The 19,893-nt window shown below is 37.5% G+C and overlaps 1 protein-coding gene across 1 annotated transcript in view; it reads right to left on the bottom strand.

The window, feature by feature from the left end:
* Positions 1-6,387: 6,387 nt before the first annotated feature.
* The window catches only part of cers3a (ceramide synthase 3a), a 50,071-nt gene continuing 36,565 nt past the window's right edge, over positions 6,388-19,893 (bottom strand). Inside the window, exons 8-11 of the mRNA XM_044333270.1 lie at positions 14,867-14,995; positions 14,171-14,277; positions 12,517-12,670; positions 6,388-7,802 (exon numbers count right to left, since the gene is read on the bottom strand). Coding sequence (XP_044189205.1) covers positions 7,593-7,802; positions 12,517-12,670; positions 14,171-14,277; positions 14,867-14,995 — 600 coding nt within the window. The 3' untranslated portion in view covers positions 6,388-7,592. The remainder of the gene's footprint in view (positions 7,803-12,516; positions 12,671-14,170; positions 14,278-14,866; positions 14,996-19,893) is intronic.

Genomic DNA, 19,893 nt, shown 5'->3' on the forward strand with positions numbered 1-19,893 from the left:
GTCCGATGCAGTTAGGAGGTCATTTGTGACTTTCACCAGTGCTGTCTCTGTGCTATGATGCGCTCTAAATCCTGACTGAAAATCCTCAAATAAACTATTGTTATGTAGAAAGTCACATAAGTGATTAGAGACTGCTTTCTCAAGGATCTTAGATAGAAATGGAAGGTTAGATATAGGTCTATAATTGGCTAAAACACCTGAATCAAGAGTAGGCTTCTTAAGAAGAGGTTTAATTACAGCTACTTTGAAACAGAGAAGAAGAAAGGAGAAGCATTTTGGCTTATGAAGAGTGTTTTTTGTGATTGTTTTCTTTTTTTACAGTTTTTTTTAAAATTTAATTCAGTACCCCTTTAAACTCTTATTCTATTCAAGTTAGAGCAGGTTGAGAAGCATACTGTAAGAAACATAGTTCCCACCTCTGGTTTGTTCAGAATAACTTAACAGTTGTTTTTATATCCCATTAAATTCACTGATTACATGCACAATTTACTTTAATCATAATGACAATAGTAACTAGAAATGCATTTCCTGCGGAAAATGCGTGTGAATGCTGAATACTGAAATAAATTGCAAAGCGCTGTTGAAAATACTAAAGACTCGTTCAGGATCCCCATCTGTACGAATACAATTTGATTACCATGGCATGTTGCATTTTACAGATTTGGCAGTTAATAAGTTGTATGGTGGTGTTTTATTTATGACCACAAGGTGGGGCTATTGGTGCCATAATTCAGTATGTTGTGCAGATTCTCATGGAAAACTTATCTACCAAGTTTCACTTCATTAAAGACAACAGAATTGTAGAAATAGTAGTGTTAAAAAGTTACTTTAGCACCCCATTTGGGCAAAATTTTATGAAATGTTACACACTTCTGACAGGTCACCTTGTGTACAAAATTCCCAAATTTGGTCACAATCCAACTCTTTATTGAGGAGTTATTGACCATTAAGTGCATTAGGCCATGCCTTCAAAAGTTTGGTAACCAATAACAGACAAACCGTTAGTGATATCTGAAAACAAATAAATAAGTTGTGTTCAGGGTCCTCTAAACATGGCATGTACCAAGTTTGGTGAAGATTGGATGAAATATGTGCCAACAGAAGCAAAACATATGTTTATTAAAAAAAACAAAATGGTGGAAAAAATCTATAAGCGCAAATGGGCGTGGCCTATATCAATCTAATCAGCATCATCCAAGGAACATGCTCACCAAATATTTTTGTGATAGGACTTACCATTTATGAGTTATTAGCCAAAACGCAAAACATTTAATAACTGACCACATGGTGGTGCTATTGATACCATCTTTTAATATGTTAAGCATTTTCAGATGGGACACCTCTACTTCAAATATGAATAGTCTAGCACTTTTGATTTTTGAGATATTAGCTTTCAAACATTCCTCCCAATAGACCTTCCATTATAAATTTTAATAATTAAAAAAAATATATAAAATCAATGGATTATTATAGAAAGTTGAAAATTAATAGCATAAATGTCCTCAAAGAGCTGAATATTTTGAAGTTGAATGATTTCTGTAGCTCAAAGTATAGAGGAGTTGAAAGCTTTCAAAAAACGTACGGAAGAATAACTAGAAAATGCAATTTCTGTAGAAATTGCGTGTGATTGCTGAAAGTGAATTTAGATTGCATAACCGGAAGCTGAACACTATTGAAAAATCTAGCAAGATTAAAATCAGCAATGGGTGGAATTGAACCTACACCCTCATGTTTGTAAGACAGACATGCTATGCACAGAGCTAACATATCACACACTAAAATCAGGCCAGATTCTGGTATTTAGCCTGTTACTTGCATGAAATTGACAAAAAAGAAGTTAAGTTCAGCTCATTAAGCAGATTGACATCACCTGGACTCCTTCATCCTTCAACTCTTCTGAGCTCTGCCCTAAGCGGGGCTTGAACTCACAACCTTTGGATCTAAAAGGAGTTAAAAAGTGACATGAGCTTAAACCACTGGACTACCCAGACAGGAGCTCTACAGCTGGAAAAGATGTATTTAACAAAAATAGCAATCCACATTTTAGGTAATATTGTTAATGTAAACTAAAGGGGAATTGACTTATAGTACATGATAAACAATGGAAAGCAACTTTGTACATGACAGCAATATTATGAGGAGCACTGCAGTGAGCAGGTATTGAACACACAACCTTGTCATCTAAATTGAAACTCATCAGAGAACAGTGTTCTAAACCACTGAGCCAACAGACATTCACAAAAATGAGAGGAAACAATCTCCATTTTGATGAGGAGAATGTATTTGTCTCAAACTAGAGCTTGAAGCCCAGAGATTTGTACATCATTAGTGAAAGCAAGACTAGTTTAACATGAGAATGAATGATATGTGTAAAAAGTGTTTGAAGGAAGAGAGAATCTGTAAGTTTAAGAAACCAGAGTGAGAGAAGACACACATCCTGCAGACTGTATTGCAGCCAATGAGAACATGACAGGGACTCTCTATCAATTAAGGTTCAGATCTCAAAAAACTATAAGTCCTATGTGAAATTTATTTACATTTTGAGAGAGAGGAGGCTTGTGGCAACATACTGAGACAAGATATGTGCTTGAGGAGAGAAAATTGTGGGAGTGACAGCAGTTTAGAAAAATATTCCTGGTCTAAAATTATCTGTGCTCTCCACTGTGCCTGATCACATGACACACTGGTGAGACCTGAAAAAGTCTGAAACACCCCTGACTGTGGGCATAAATTGCTGAAAAACTACAAAAGATATCACTTAACAATCTGATAACTTTGAAAGTTCAAACTTTTGTGAACATTTTACAGTTTGAATGGCGTCTGTACGATAAGGGACTTCCGAGCAGTTGAGTGTCAAAATGACCAAAGTTCCAACTCAGTTGGACGGCTCGTCCCATAGACTGCCATTATAAATTTTAATGTTTTAAGAAATTATATAAAATCGCTGAAACATGTTACATTTCAGAAAAATACAAGCACACATCTGCTGAATGAGTTGCACAGATTGATGTTTGAATGGTTTTTATAACACAAAGTATGCAGCAGTTGAAACGCAGCAAAAAACGTACGGAAGACGGAATAAGAATAAAGACTGAGAAGAACAATGTGTGATTGCGTCCAGCAATCACACAATAAATAATATTTGGATAACAAAAGTGTGATGAACAGGTCTAAAGTGGTTATGAGATGTAAAATGGTCTTTTCTCTAGTGGTTTGCAGGTGTATTACTGGTTTCACCTGTCTTAATAATACATTATCAAAAATGTATCCCTGATCACTCTCAGTCATAAAGAGGGCATCAACATTCAAATCAGACAGAAACTGTTTCCACTTTTCTGTTGCACACAGTCAGCCGTCTGAGCCTGCTCCATGACTTGATAGAGATAAGCAGGGTGATGAGCACCTTCCCATGGGCAACAGTGGAATTACAACTAAAAAGACCAGTTCTCATATATGTGAATTATAACAATGCGTAATCATCCAGAAGAGCAGTTGTACTCCATACTATGTTTCATTATATGTATATTTCATTGCTGTAGCATAAAAATGAAACAAGCACTTCAATGTTAAACTATGTGTCAAAATTATAACTCTACCTAAAACACACTGGACTTGACAGGACTATATTTAATGTAGGCTGAAAAGAACATAAAGGATGAATACATTTCCCATAACATGGCAACAACTTCATACTACTCCATGATACTGACTCTTCCTTCACAGTGCTGAAATGTGTGCCTCCCAGGGACTGATATGACAATCACTTGCATCATCCACATACTCCAAACCTCACTCAGTATTTCCATATAATAAATAAACCTACAACCTTCTTCACTCTGTGCTTGCGTTATTGATTTTAGAGGAGAACAGTAACAAATACTTCAAATATTTCTTTAGCACAACAATCATGACATTGGGCAAGAGTAAATGTTCTTTGAAAGACTCTTATCCTCTAGTGATTGTGCTGTAACTCAAATATACAGTGTGTGCTTTAAAACCTTCAACACTTATTGTCTGTGATGTTCAGCTCAAAGATTGTATTGTTTTGCACAAAATACCAAGAATTTTGTTTAAAAATTATTTGTACCTCCATAAATTATTATTATTGCCTTGTTGACACTTGCACTCACCCACATTTCCATTGCCTTCAGGCAATCCTTGGGTCCATTCCAGAAAAGCAGTTTCAAACTCTGAGATTTAGGTTCCAGAACAGCTGATCAGAGTTTGTTTAATAAACTCTGAATATGTTCAGTCTGAGTTAAGCACGTGCATGATGAATGAAAAAAGCCATCATCAATGGAGCTCTGATGCTACGAGTCACCATGGCAGCAGGTAAATAAAAGGCAGAGCCTCTATTTTAATCCAGTGGATGTAGAGATATTAATGCATGTGTATGTGGATGGTACACATTTATCATTAAAAAAAGAGTCAGAGCAGGGAAAAGTGTCAATAAGTTAACACAATAAAGTTTTTTCTACCTTTTGTAAGGTAGAATCATAGTCACTGTTGCCTGTTGTTTATTTTTTAAGTGTATATGTATTGGAAAATGAGATTCTGTGTGTGAACCTGTTGGATCCTCTGTTGATCAGCACGTGACTATTTAAAGACACACCTGATGGCAATCAAGTACAGAATGAATCTGATGGAGCAATAAACGGAACATGTAGTTCTCGCCTCTTGTTTTTTAATGTAACCCATTAATAAAATAGAGTCAATCCCAATATCCCAGTGTGTGCTGGAATACTATTTTGATTGATTGTATTCGCCCTGCATCAGCTGACACCCAGGAGAGAGGCATTGCTGTGCACATCTTCAGGTTTTTGACAGTAAAGTTTTATTCAGTGTTGTCCATTAATTAATCATTTTACATTAATCAATTTACATTTCCTTAATAATGGTAAATGGGCTGCATTTATACAGCGCCTTTCTAGTTTTGCGACCACTCAAACCACTTTACAATACATACATACAACATTCACTCATTCACACGCTTCTAACCTGCCCATCAGGATCTAATCTAATGCACATTCACACACACACACACTCACACACTGCTGGTTCAGTCATCAGGAGCAATTTGGGGTTCAATATCTTGATCAAGGACACTTCCACATGCGGACTGGAGGAGATGGGGATCAACAGCCAATCTTCCAATTAGTGGACGACCTGCTCACACAGCAGCCACAGCGCGCAATATGATGATACAGATGGGTGACACATTAAAGGAAAAACCAACATAAAGTGTCTTAGTAAGGTGTTGAGCCACCACATGCCACAGGAACAGCTCCAATGTGCCTTAGCATTGATTCTACAAGTCTCTGGAACTCTACTGTAGGGATGGAATACCATTCTTCCTGAAGATATTCTCTCATTTGGTGTTTTGATGATGGTGGTGGAGAGCGCTGTCTAACACAGTCCAAAATCTCCCATAGGTGTTCAACAGGGTTGACATATAGTGACTGTGAAGGCCATAGCATATGATTCACATCATTTTCGTACTCATCAAACCATTCAGTGACCCCTTGTGCCCCATGGATGGGGGTTTTGTCATCCTGGAGGAGACAACTCCCATCAGGATAGAAATGTTTCATCACAGGATAATGGTGATCACTCAGAACAACTGTGAATTGATTTGCAGTGACCCTTTCCTCTAAACAGACAAGTGGACCTAAACCATGCCAGCAAAATTACCTCCACAGCATAACAGAGCCACCAGATTCCCTCACTGTAGGGGTCAAGCATTCAGACCCGTACCAGTTTCTCCTTTGTGGAGAAAGCCCATATGGCGGCCATGATGATAAAGTGGTGGAATCTTACTGTGTATCAGGCTGTAGACTACATTACATTTTAAATATATTTATTCAGCTTTAATATGATGGGGAAAAACACAGGAGGTAGCAGCTGAAAATGAAAAATAAGTTAAAGATTTAAAACATATATAGATTAAAGACATAGAGACATGATGGTAAGCTCACTATCTGATCCGATAATAATGTGTTTGGTGATTTGTACTTGAAAAGGCATTGAGATTAAAATACAGTAGATTTTAAAGTTTTAGACATCTATTTGTATCTGGGCTGAACAGCATTCAGTGATGCTGCTTGATCCTGCTCACTCAGAAATATTAACATATAATCTCCAATATTATAGGATGATGATGATGTTCCATCAGTGCAACCAATCAAAACATTAGTGATAGAGATAATTATTCATTGATCCTAAGCGTCTAAAGCTTCATACCGATTTTTTAAATTTAAACTGAGATTACACATTATGTGCTTTAAACATTTCAGTGCAGGAGTTGCTCGGTGCAGCTTGTTCCTGACAAACTGACAGCTGTCTTGTGTGCACAGAGTCACAGTGTTATAAAAGAAGGACATGCAGAGGTTTTATTCTGAACTGCAGATTTTTATTTGACAGACAGGAAACCTTCACTAATGAATGAGCTTCAATACATGTTTTGATACGGACTGAATGAATGAGGAAATCAAGTAGCGTGTCTGGCTCTGTTAGAGGGAGGAGACAGACAGAAACTCAGGGTCTGTTGAAGAAAACATGCCAGTGAGCAGGTTAGCTTCACAAAGTAAGTTACCATGGTAATTGACTCAGAGTTCAAGTTAGCTCTCTTTCAGGCACTGAAAACATAGAGTTTCCCTCATCTCAGGGTGAACAAACTCAAGTCCTGCACGTTTACTGAATCTTGTAGCACCAAAATCCAGTTTAAAGACCTTTTAATTTATGTTGTGCATAGTGCACAATTCTAATAAAACTGTGTACAAACTATTTGACAAACAGAAATCCAGGAGGTACATTGTATTATTCCAGTACAGGAGCACTGGTGGGTTTTGTAGACTTTGTGTACACTGAACATGATGGGAACTTGGAGGTGACATACGAGAAAGGACGGGGCAGGTAGAGGTACCTTAACAGGTTGGGAGTCCCCTAAAAGGCGCAACTCTGGCCAGGCATGGGCCCTGACATACTCCAAAACAGATGCAGATGATGAAAGCAGGGTGGATGGTAGATGGAGTTCTGTTTTTGCTACAGTACACTGGTTGTCTGCATGCACTTCCACATATGCAGTTGATGAATACACTCAGAGTGGTCTTCATTTGGGCAGTCATTTTTGGGCAGTGCACAGATGTCTGTGCGACCCCAGCAGACATCAGTGATGACAAGAGACAACAAAATCTACATCACATTGACCCTCACCACTAAAAGTTATTATTTGAATTTATCTGGACACAAAGACATGAAATGCATGTACATTTTTCTCATCTGATTCCAATTAACACCCCAAATGTATGTTTTAGATGAATAAAAATGTTCTATCAAACTCATTGCAGACTTACTGGAAAGATCACCACTGGAACGTCCCATTGTTTGTCAAGTTATCTATAGGAATAATTAAAAGATACAAAAAAGTACATGGCATATACCGTAGAAGTTGATTTCAAATCTCAGTTCAAAGCACTGTGAGAACAGTAATGCTTTTTGGGCTAGGTCATGTTCCAGCATCTGGAATAAATCACACATTTTGCATATTTTATTGGTCCATATTGGATGAAATGTATTTAGCACTGTTCTGTTTCTCACATCTTTGGCTCTACTGATAATACTGAGTGTGAGTTATTCTTTGACTGGTAGATGTTTTCTGGTGGAGACAAGCATCCAAAGTTCTGGTCCTCCTTCTCATCAAATGCCAACCCATTGTCAAGCTTGTGCTGTCCTTCTTCATCCTCTGTCAGGCTGCTCTCATTCTCCTCCTCGTCTTCATTGTCACTTCTCTCATCTCTGGTAAGCTGTGATGTAAGAAAGAGAGAAATAGATGTAGAAAAGCAGATATGAAGGGGAGGGTGGAAAGGAAGTGAAAATGGACAGAGAGGGAATGGGTGTTCAGCCAATACAACAAGCAACTGATGGGACCACCAGCCAAAGGCAAAGTGAACAAAACCTCTACCTGAGAGTATGTTTGAAACCTAAGCTGCAGCAGAGAACACTGAGTTGGAGTTTTGGGTTCTTGTAATTTATTTCTGTTTACTGGCACTCTCTGATGGCTTCCTCTATCAGAAATATGTTTTTTTGCACTAAGCCAAATTTGGCAATGAGCGGGGTCCAAGTATTTCAATGAATAACACCAAATATGAATCTCAGAAGGAGTGGAAGAAGAAGAAGAAGAAGAAAAAGAAGAAGAAAAGGAAGAAGCAGAATAAGAAAGAAAAAGAAAAAAAAAGAAGAAGCAAAACTCTTGATTTTCTTTATAATAATTCATAGTGGTCATCATTGTTGATGCTCTGTTGAGGTATATGAATATACTTTCAGAAACATTTGATGTAGCTTATGACCTTCAGTGAAAACATGTTTCATGACTACATTTGTATTGAATTTTTATTTTGTTGAAGATCTGAAATGTATCCCATGTCTAGTAATTTATACACAAACACTGCTTCAATGTGAGAAGTGTCAGAACTTATGCTGGAAAACGCAAAGATTCAGATCACATGTAGGATGGCAAAAGTGAGATTTGAACTCTTAACCTTTGCATTGAAAAAGGACCACCTTACCACTCAACTACTGAGCAAACCCAATCACCACTGTGTGTGCACAAGCATGAAAATATCTAGGGACATACCTAGGAGGAGTTTTTGATGGGATGAATTATGAATTGAATGTTGTGTTTACTGAGTTGAATATATACTTTTTGTGGCATTTTACACAAATTGGATATTTGAGATTTGTCACTGAAGATCAGGAATTTGAGTTTGGAAATTGCAAAAGTAGCACAGGATGTGGCATGTCAACTTTAAAGACACAAGAGCTCACAACAGATGGCCAGAAACAGGAGGATGCAGAGACCTTGGTACCAGGCTAGATATGAACAGGTGACCTTACAGTTACAGGGATTATGTGTGACCACTAGACCATCAGGACAGCACAACTGTAACTGACAGCAGTTGACACTAAACATTAACTTAGTTCTACATACAACTGGTAAAGTACTGCATTGAAGTCAATGAGAGTAAATAACTTAATGATCTGTAACACTTAACCGTGATGAAATATTTTTTGCTGGTTATCGTAGTGTCATGGTGTTTTTGTAAAATGGCGAGTTATTATAGCGGTCTCGTATGCCTTTGACTCCCAGTGTACGGCCCTGATGGTGGATGCCCTGTCTTTTGTTTTCACAATCTCAATCTACAATGGAAGTCCATGGGAATTAATACAGCTGGAGTTAAAATATTCACCAAAATTACACATTTACAGATAAATAGCAAAATTGTGGGAGTGACAGCAGTTTAGAAAAACATTTCTGGTCTAAAATTATCTGTGCTCTCCACTGTGCCTGATCACATGACACACTGGTGAGACCTGAAAAAGTCTTCAAAACCCCTGACTTTGGGCTTAAATTGCTGAAAAACTACAAAAGATATCACTAAACAGTCTGATAACTTTGAAAGTTCTTTTTGTGAACATTTTACAGTTTGAATGGCGTCTGTACGATAAGGGACTTCCGAGCAGTTGAGTGTCAAAGTGACCAAGGTTCCAACTCAGTTGGACGGTTCGTCCCATAGACTGCCATTATAAATTTTAATGTTTTAAAAAGTTATATAAAATCGCTGAAACATGTTACATTTCAGAAAAATACAAGCACACATCTGTTGAATGAGTTGCACAGATTGACGTTTGAATGGTTTTTATAGCACAAAGTGTGCAGCAGTTGAAACGCGGCAAAAAACGTATGGAAGACGGAATAAGAATAAAGACTGAGAAGAACAATGTGTGATTGCGTCCAAGCTTTCAAAAAACGTACGGAAGAATAAGAATAACTAGAAAATGCAATTGCGTGTGATTGCTGAAAGCGAATTTAGATTGCATAAGTGGAAGCTGAACACTATTGAAAAATCTAGCAAGATTAAAATCAGGAATGGGTGGAATTGAACCTACACCGTCATGTTTGTAAGACAGACATGCTATGCACTGTGCTAACATGTCACACAGAAATGTTAGGCCAGATTCTGGTATTTAGCCTGTCACTTGCATGAAATTGCCAAAACAGCAGTTCAGCTCAGCTCAGCAAGCAGATTGACATCACCTGGACTCCTTCATCTTTCAACTCTACGGAGTTCTGCCCTAAGCAGGGCTCGAACTCACAACCTTTGCATCTAAAAGGAGTTCAGAACTTACATGAGCTTAAACCACTACACTACTCAGACATGCTATAGAATAGGAAAAGATGTCTTTAACAAGCATATCAATCCACATTTTAGGTAATAGTTTTAAGGTGAGCTAGAGTGGAATTGAATTATGGTAAAGGATAAAGATGTGAAGCAACTTTGTACATGACAGCAATATTATGAGGAGCACTGCAGTGAGCAGGTATCGAACAAACAACCTTGTCATCTAAGGGGTAGCTGATCATGAGAGCAGTGTTCTAAACCACTGAGCCAACAGACATTCACAAAAAAGAAAGGAAAAAATGTCCATTTTGATGATGAAAATATATTTGTCTCAAACTAGAGCTTGAAGCCCAGAGATCTGTACATCATTAGTGAAAGCAAGACTACATGAGAATGAATGATATGTATAAAAAGTGTTTGAAGGAAGAGAGAATCTGTAATCTTCTTGAAAAGCCATCTATACATCTTGACAGGGCCAAGCCAAAGGTTTCAGCCTATTCGAGCCATCTACATGCCATATGTAGATTGGACCCATGGAATGATTTAGTTGTTTCAACAATCTCACTCTCACTACATCACGTTAAACATGTAGCTTATGTTTTTGCTGAAGTACTTGCCACATAGTCCGATAGCCAAATCACAGTTGTGATTTATTGTTTTCCTATTTGTTGCGTTTTGCACTTCACGGCCACCATAAAAAATAGCATAAAGACGCAATGAAGTGTAACACTGCTTAAGTTTAAAAAGTTATTACGACATATACATATACATAACACACACACATGCAACGTTAATGAGTAACATTACATTTCTGCATCATATAATTTTAACTTGCATGTGACACGGACATTTTGTGGGGTGAGTGAAAATTCAGAATTGAGTCATATGTTGTGCTATACAGTTTCCCAGGCATACGTCAAAACAATACACCTATGTGAGTGCCTGACCATGAATGACTGAATGACCTGGCGATCATTTACATTCACTGTTCGACTGCTAATATGTTACTTCATTAAGTTTTAATATTTTTTTCTGGTGATAAAGTAACCATTTAGATTCCAAAGCATGCTTTTGCATCCTTGTAGAACCGGATATGAGTATGAATGTATGGGTGCATGTGTGTATAGAGATGTATGTATAATTTTTATGATGCACAATCATGTATAGATATATTTCTGTTTTTATTAATTTGAATTCTGCTTCTATTCAGTTGTTAACTGTGAGCATGAATACTAATGAACTCAAACTCTAACAGCGATTCACCTATTCATTTTCTATGAGCAGGGTGGGGCAAGATGAGACTACAGACAGTGAGGGGCAGATGCATGATGTAGACAGGCAGAATTCCAATCATATGATAGTTAAGTCAGAGTGCTGCTGCACTGAAGTCTTTTTATGTTCATGCATTTCAATGGTTATGGTTTAGCTGGATAAATACTTCTTCTTTAAGGTGCTACCCTGTAGGCGTTGTCATAGCTGATGTGAGCCAAAAATATAACTACATGTCAGGGCTACAGCAGCTATAGAGATGCCACATGTAGACAACAAGAACTGTGATCGGTCAGCTTGGGCTGCTGTTTCTCTCCTACAAGTTTCTGATTGTGGATGATCACTCACTGCAATCGCCATTCTATATGAATGGATAAAGATAAACACAGTGTTTGCATAGCAGCAGTCTCCTATTCAGTAATGAGACATGGCCAAATATAAGTTACCTGAATGTAATTCCAGTTCTGTAAGTATGATGTAGCTCACAGTCACACTGTATCAGAAAGTACATGAAAGAATGTAAACATAGTTACAGTGGGGAACATAATTAAAGCACAACAAGACCTGATCATGTACGATACATGTGTTGTGGTGATGATATCAAGGTGAACTCAGACGCTGTACTATAAATCAAGGCCTACACCATAAGTATTGACTATCATAAAGCTTTAGGATGGAATCACCCATTCAGATTCATTTTTTAAAAATATTATTTTGGGGGATAATGTAGGAGACTGCTGGAATAGGTGAGGTGCCTCTTCACTTGACAATGTAGGAAAAACATTTGACAGTGTTTCAAGAACAGACTCCATTTTGTTCTATTTTAAATTCAGTGACAGAGACCAATCACAACCCAGCAAGTGATGAGTTCATCCAGTCAGGTTGTAGGTGGATTCATGTTCATGATTTGCCATATAGCCTCACTGAAATCATGTCTAATGGTGTCTCAGTGGCTTTACCAGACCACAATGAAAAGAGTGGAAACTTTGCCAAATGACTATTTTACACTAATCCAAAAATATTTGAAAATATTGATAGATGACAGATACGTCTTACTGAGCAGACTTACAGTGCCAAACATGAATTTTCTGATCATGCAGAGAATGAGGTAGGCCCAGAATATGTGCAGACAGAGGAGGACCACCAGCATCACATTGAAGAAGTAGTAGCCAAAGAAGGCGGGGTAGTGGTGAACAGGATAGACCCAGGTACAGTGGATCAGCCTGAAACACAGCCACATTACAAAAGTTGGAGTCAAAAAGTTAAACTCTCTGATCTGTGTACTGTGTAATTATATTACATTGTGTGATTTACCAGTAAACAAATTAAATGCTGTTTGAACCCAAAAGAAGGTTCTGGTTATAGGACCTTCAGTATATTCTTACTTGTATCATATGTTTTTGGATAAGAACCTGTTCAGCAAATACCTTCACATCTCATAACACTAGGTTTTTTTTAGATCCACCAAGATAAAACTAATATAGTCTAATAGCCCTACAACAAATCCTCCCTTCATGAAGGTTCTAATGTTCAGTTTCTACTGACACTGTTTTAGAGAGGCATTGATTGATTGAGGTTGTAGTTTGAGGTACTATTGAATGGTATTGTGTAATACTGAGAGAAGTAGACTACTATGAAGGAGAGAAATGACAGGAAATGAGGGAAGGAAGAGATGTGGTTAGCAAAGGTTCCTTGATGGTTGAATTTTTTCAACGATGGCAATCACAAAACTACACAGAGGAAAACAATGGAGGAACTGTTTTACAGGTACCTGGACTCTCTAGATTATACACCTCTTCAAAAACGGTTGTGGAGCAACATTAGTTTTACAAATTTGACTATCCAGTGCAGGCCAATAGCTAAGCGTTCTAAATTAATCATTTCATATTCTAACCATTTCCTCTAGTTTGAGATAAAACACCCTACTGTGTTATATGATGAGTTTAGAGTAGATGGAGAGCAGCAACATGCAGCTTGTTGGTAAAATCAGAGGTACTCCTGGTAGCTGAAATGCCACAGTGGCTCCTCTCTGACACCCATTCAAAATACAGAACACGGTCATTGCTGAGCAGCAGGCACAGTAATTGCTAACTAGCTCAATGTAAAAAAAAAAGTTCACCCAATAGTGATCAATAAAGTAACATCTCTAAGTATTACACAATACAGCATGAACACAAACTATAGCCTCAACAATGAATATAAAGCTGAATCAACACCTCTGTAGAACAGGTTCATCACAAACTACAAACATTAGAACTTTCATGATATAGATGGATCTCATAATATGACAACCAAGTGTATGTTTTATACTACACTGTATTTGGAAATGCCACCAGTGAGGTAAAAATAATGAAGTGAGCTCAATAGCAAGGATTCTCAGAGAAAACAGGCTGTGATGAACAACATTTGAGTATGCAATACAAACATTGCAATTATTGTCAATGACTGCAGTAACACTTCCTGTAGTATGTGTGCAAACAACCTAATCTGTTTGTAGGTTTGATTGTTATTCCAGTTCAACTGAGCTCATAAAAAAAGTCAAACCCAGTAAACTTCAATTTTAAATTAATTTTTTTTCTTCATACAAGCAGTCAAACTAGTATTCAGTCAAGCTGTGTAGAAGTGTTGACTGCATGATGAAGAAATTATGTGTCTTTAGAGTCTGTTTCATTTGGTGCACAAATACAGATTCACACTCAAACACATATCATTCATCAGCTTACCAAAACGGGAAGATGATCAGTCGTGTAACCATAAACACTATGGCAAACAGAACAAAAAGACTCTGGCAGGTTTTCTCCCATTTGGCATAGTTGAACAGTTTAGCAGACTAAAAGAAGAAGGAGTTGTATAGTTAGTCAACCACATTCAAAGACATAGAGAAAGCTCGAATTGAATTACCTAAATGTGTGGATGACCACCACACATTTTACATCTAATATGAATGTTCGGCACCAATGCAAAGTAGAGAGTGAGTGAGTTTTCACATTCATCTGCTGAAGGAGGAAAGTTTCTCTGTGCTCACCTTAAATTGTGTTAAAGCATGTTAATATGAGCATTATTTGTGACATCACAACTAGTTTGGAGCCAGTTGTGGTCCATTATACAACTTACTCAAGTGTGATGTAGTAACTTGAAGCTTTCAGTGCACATGCACTGAGGATGGACTTTACAGTGAAGGAGGAGACATTGTGTGTCCAGCAGCTAAACTTTTGAAATTAATATTTACATATTCAGAAATTGTGGGTTTTTCAATGAGGAGAAGGACTAATTAGCGATTTTAAGAGATTTTAACAAGGTAATGGAGTATTTTTATATGTTTTGATCTTTAAAAGTGTTTGGCACCAAATTTAATCAAGGGATTTGTCGCCCAGTAACAACATTCTATCAGGTGATTGTTTAGCGTTGCTGTGACTGACCTCCAGCAAAACATCAGAGGCATCATGGATGAGCATGACCAGCGTTCCTATACGAATGTAGTTGACACACCAGGAAAATGACAAGAGGACCAGGGTGGCCAAGTGGTGGATGATTTGCTCCTTAAAGTCCTGAAAGGAGAACAAAAAAATTACCTGAGTCAATTAATAGGGAGAACACTTTTAGGGTACATCTCAATTCCCTTTTACATCCACGTTTCCCTCACTTTCATCTTTTCCTTGTGTCTTAGTCACTCGCACTGAAGATGCCAGAGAGGAAACAAGGAGACACGTTTTTAGAGAAATGAGACATCCTTTCCTCTGAAGCATCATGTGAAGCAATGTCTGTTTCTGATGATGGTGGCAGCTGATCACAGTTGGATCAGCTGTCAGTCGGCTTTAACAGCTGTACGACTTTTGATGGAGTTTGTATGTACACGTACAGTACTGTGCAAAAGCTTTAGGCACTAAAAGTAAAGTGAAGATGCCTTCAAAGATAATGCAATGAATAGTTTTTATTTAAGTTCATATAAAGTTGAGTAAAGTTGAGTAAACAGAGGAAACCTAAATGAAATCGATATTTGATGTGAGCAGCCTTGCCTTTAAAACAGCAGCAGTTCTCCTCAGTACACCTGCACACAGTTTTTCAGGTACTTGGCTGGTCGGTTGCTCCTGCATCTTGGAGAAGTTGCCACAATTCTTTTGTGGATTTAGGCGTTTTAGCTGCTTCTGTCTCTTCATGTAATCCCAGACTCACCCTACTTGAGATCAGGGCTCTGTGGGGACCATTACATCTGTTGCAGGACTCCTTGTTCTTCTTGCTGCTGAAGATAGTTCTTTATGACTCTGGTTGGATGATTGGGGTTGTTGTCATACTGCAGAATACATTTGGGATGATCAGATCCCTGATGGTATTGCATTATGGATAAGAATCTAAACATCTAATGTGCCTAAAACTTTTCATAGTACTGTATGTGCACTGTCCTAATACTAATAAAGTGCCAGAGCAGCAATATTTTCTCTCTACATTCCCTTATACTGTTTGACAAAACCTGTACATGAATGAAAACTTGCATTTTGTATTTATTCTGTGTACAGGTCATTCCTGGTCTGTGTACCCTTCCGTCCAAAGCTGTGTTCAACTTGTTTGATAACAGGATAAACAAATATACAATGCATTATTTTGTTTTTCCGTCTTTCATGAGAATTAAAAAGAACAGAAATCCATATGCTCTTCCTGTTTTTGTCTTCAAATCAGCAGTTGAAATAGAAATTAAACCAAAACCAGAAAACAACTTATTTTTCACTTTTATTGTTATAGCTATTAGGGGTGTGCCCGAATACAAATACATTATTCGGGAAAGCACAAATAGTGGGGTTTTTTTTTGTTTGTTTGTTTTTTTTTACGAATATTTGTTTCATGCAAATATTTTAAAAATTATTAGTTTTCGGGAAGAAAAAAAAACATGTCAAATACCAGCACATAGGTCAGTTACATCGCTATCTCAGTCCCTCTCCTCTGCTCCACTGTTACATCTATCAGCAGGTCTCAACGAGGGGAGTCACATCCACCTGCTACATAAAGCACATTTCTGACTTTGGACATTACACCTGGAGTTAGGGGTGTTCCCCATACATAAAGCTGAGCTCTCTGTGTTATGGCTGTAAAAGTGTATCTGGTATGAGGCAATGAGTAAAGTTTTAGCTCAGTAGTCAGCACAGTTGTGATCTGTTATGATCTGGGAGACTCCTGTTTGAGACCCGGTGTGGGGACCTCCTTTTTAAGGTAGTTTATTCAGGAACACTTATTGTAACACTTCAATTTTCTAAAATTAACAGTGTAATAAAAAAAAAAAAAAAACAGGATTTTTAAGCCTCTTTTCACTTTTATTCAAATACAAATAATTTTGCTGCCTAAACAAATACAGATACAAATACAAATACTGGACCCTCTGCACATCCCTAATAGCTATATTATCTGCCCTTACTGCATCTCTACAAAACATTGTCATTGGCTATGCTTGCTATAGCCTAGGTAGATAGATAGATAGATCGATAGATAGATAGATAGATAGATAGATAGATAGATAGATAGATAGATAGATAGATAGATAGATAGATAGATTACGCATTTACACATCAGGCATAGCAGTGTCACTTCATTAATTATTTAAATCTCCCGACAGGCCGACAAGATCAGGATCTAATGCTAATTAATGTTCTGTGTCCTTCTACACATCCAAAAGGTCAGCTGTTACACACAGACAGTCCAGGTTCATTCAGTGAAATTGCCGTCCTGATAAATCCTGAGCTCCATCAGAGCTGTCTAAAAACTTTTATTTCAGAAGCTTAAACTGTTAAGCTTAATTCTATTTCCCCCTGGACAGGTTCCTCTCCTGTTAAATTTATAACCACAGTTTTTACAGACGTGTGTGAATGCAAAAGATGTCTCGGTGGGGGGATCACTGCAGGGGGGGTTTAATAGCCAGCACATCCAACTGAAATCACAAAAATGACAAACACAAAATAATGCATTGTATATTTGTTTATCCAAAAAATATGAGCACAACTTTGGGTGGAGGGTGCATGGACCAGTCCTGCTCTGACACTAAATGAGCCATTTCTACTGGCAGAATGTGTTTATTTTATTTATTCATTATTTGCATCTGAATTTATTGATATTCTGATTATAGATTCATTATTTAATAATCCAGATAATGATTAAAATGCTGTATAAACACTGGAAATTTCAAGGAAAATGGAAATTATGTAACTCATCAGGGGCACCTGGTGGTTGAATTAACTGGTGATATTCCCCTGCATTAGGCCGTGATGGGTGACTGTGTCGATGCCTGTACAAAATACTGTAAACATCAGTAGCATTAAGTCGCTTATAAAATGTTCGTATTGTCAGTCTTATATTTTGTCATGAATCTGATGTCAAGTCGACTTGAAAACTGTTTATACTTTCAAACAACCTATAAGTGAAACATACAGTCTGAGGTATGCATGTGTACAGCTCGAACGTAGTGTGGAGTTAGCTGCTAGCTGTTTTAGCTGTGCCAGGTTGTGAAAGTGTAATGCCCAGTTTAACTTGTGATACAACACCTGTAATGTTATCTACCATCGATCATGTTTATATTAAAGGCTACAGGCATGTATCTCTCTCATCACATTGATATACTTACACTCAGCACACTCATTCATCCATATTGTACATGACTGTTAACTCTCATTTAGCAAATAGCAACAGAAATTGGATAATGTTTACACAAATGTAGAAACCAAAATGGCTACAGGGGAGCAATAGTCTTTATAAGTTCAGTTAACATGTCACAACTTTGTGGGTTTTTGAAAGCCTGTCTGTGGATGTAACACTAACTAATGTTGTGCACCTGTCCTGATAGTGCCTGCTGATACTGTGCGCTCAATGGCCTACTATTAGTTTTCACTATGGAGATTCATGTACACTAACCTATCCATCATAATTTTGAAATGATGTTTGTCTGTTTAGATTGCTCAATGTCCACAGTACCAGTCCAAGAGAGCCAGTATTAAAGAAAAGAGGAAGTAATTGCAAATGTCAAGACATGTTCTTGTTGTCAGTCTCATATTTGTATCAAATATCTTTATTAATCTGATGTCAAGTCGATGTGAGAACTGTTTATAATTTCATATAGCCTGTATTATACAGTCTGGAGTATGTTTACACTCAGCCCGAACGTAGCATGGTGTCAGCTGTGGCAAAGCGTGGTACATCCAGATTAATTTGTGATATAACTTGTGACATCTGTATATACCATCAACCATATTTTATATTAAAGGCTACACACATTCACATTCTCTCTAATTGCAACGATATTCTTGCACTATTCAGCACATCAAGCAGGGGAATATCACCAGTTAATTCAAGCTCTGTTAATGTTTTTTCTACACCACAGCTGCCGTGTTGCCTATGTCAAGGATATGATTTTGGTGGGTCTAAATGATGCAAGGTAGAAAATGCAGCCAGTGCTTTAAGAAAATATTGTAACATAACGCGTTATATTGCATGGCTGCAATAAATAATACCACAATTCGCTCACATTTTAGATGCATTCAGGTTTTATTATTGTGAAGTGTTTATATGACTATCTCTTTTCTTTCCTCAATGTCTCCATGGCATAACATTAGTTGGGAAGGATTCAGCAGAAACCTTACAGTTGTAGCGATCAGTGGTTTGACTCCAGCATGAGTTGTTTTGTTGTTTTTATGTCATCAGACAGTGAACAATATCTTCATAGTTCAGAGGTCTAATACTTTCATATATTTTTGTCGACACTGAAATTAATGTTCCAACAAACTGTTTCTATTGTAAAGTCTCAAAAGACACAGACAAATTAATGTGATAGAGAAGCGAAATAATTGGAATGTTTATTTCCTGGTTAGTCGACATGGGGACCTCAAAAGCCACCCCTACAAAACATCTGCCTCTATCACCAGTTAATTCAACCACCAGTTAATCCATCATACCAGCACGCAAACAGTTCCATTCATACTTTTCGGGGGTCCGTGGACACATACACATTCCACATGTGCACACTAAACAGTTCTGCAGCGTCATAACTTTCCAGCATTGTCAGTATTACAAACCGCTGTGCAGTATTTTTCTGATCAGCCTTTCAATGCAATAATCTGCTACTCCAACCAGATTGCTGGATTGTATTTCATTGTCTTGCTGGCACTTAAAACAACATGCCCACACCAACACAGCCCCTTATATTGTTTTACATATCCTGTTTTTAGGGTGACTGTATAACATCTGTTCATTACAGATGAAAAATAGCCTCTTGGCTAACTCTGGTGCATTTACAGCAATGTTTATTAATGTGCACTGTCCCTGTTAAATAAACCAATACATAAAAATAAAACACACAGGACTGTTTTCAGCAAGGGCGAAATTGAAGTGGTTATGGCGTTTTAGACTTTTCTCTGACTTTTGGCTACTTAAAATAAAAATGTCCTGACAGCTCTGATGGAGCTCAGGATTC

This window comes from Thunnus albacares, chromosome 1 (genome assembly GCF_914725855.1).
Source record: "Thunnus albacares chromosome 1, fThuAlb1.1, whole genome shotgun sequence".
Lineage (NCBI taxonomy): Eukaryota > Metazoa > Chordata > Actinopteri > Scombriformes > Scombridae > Thunnus > Thunnus albacares.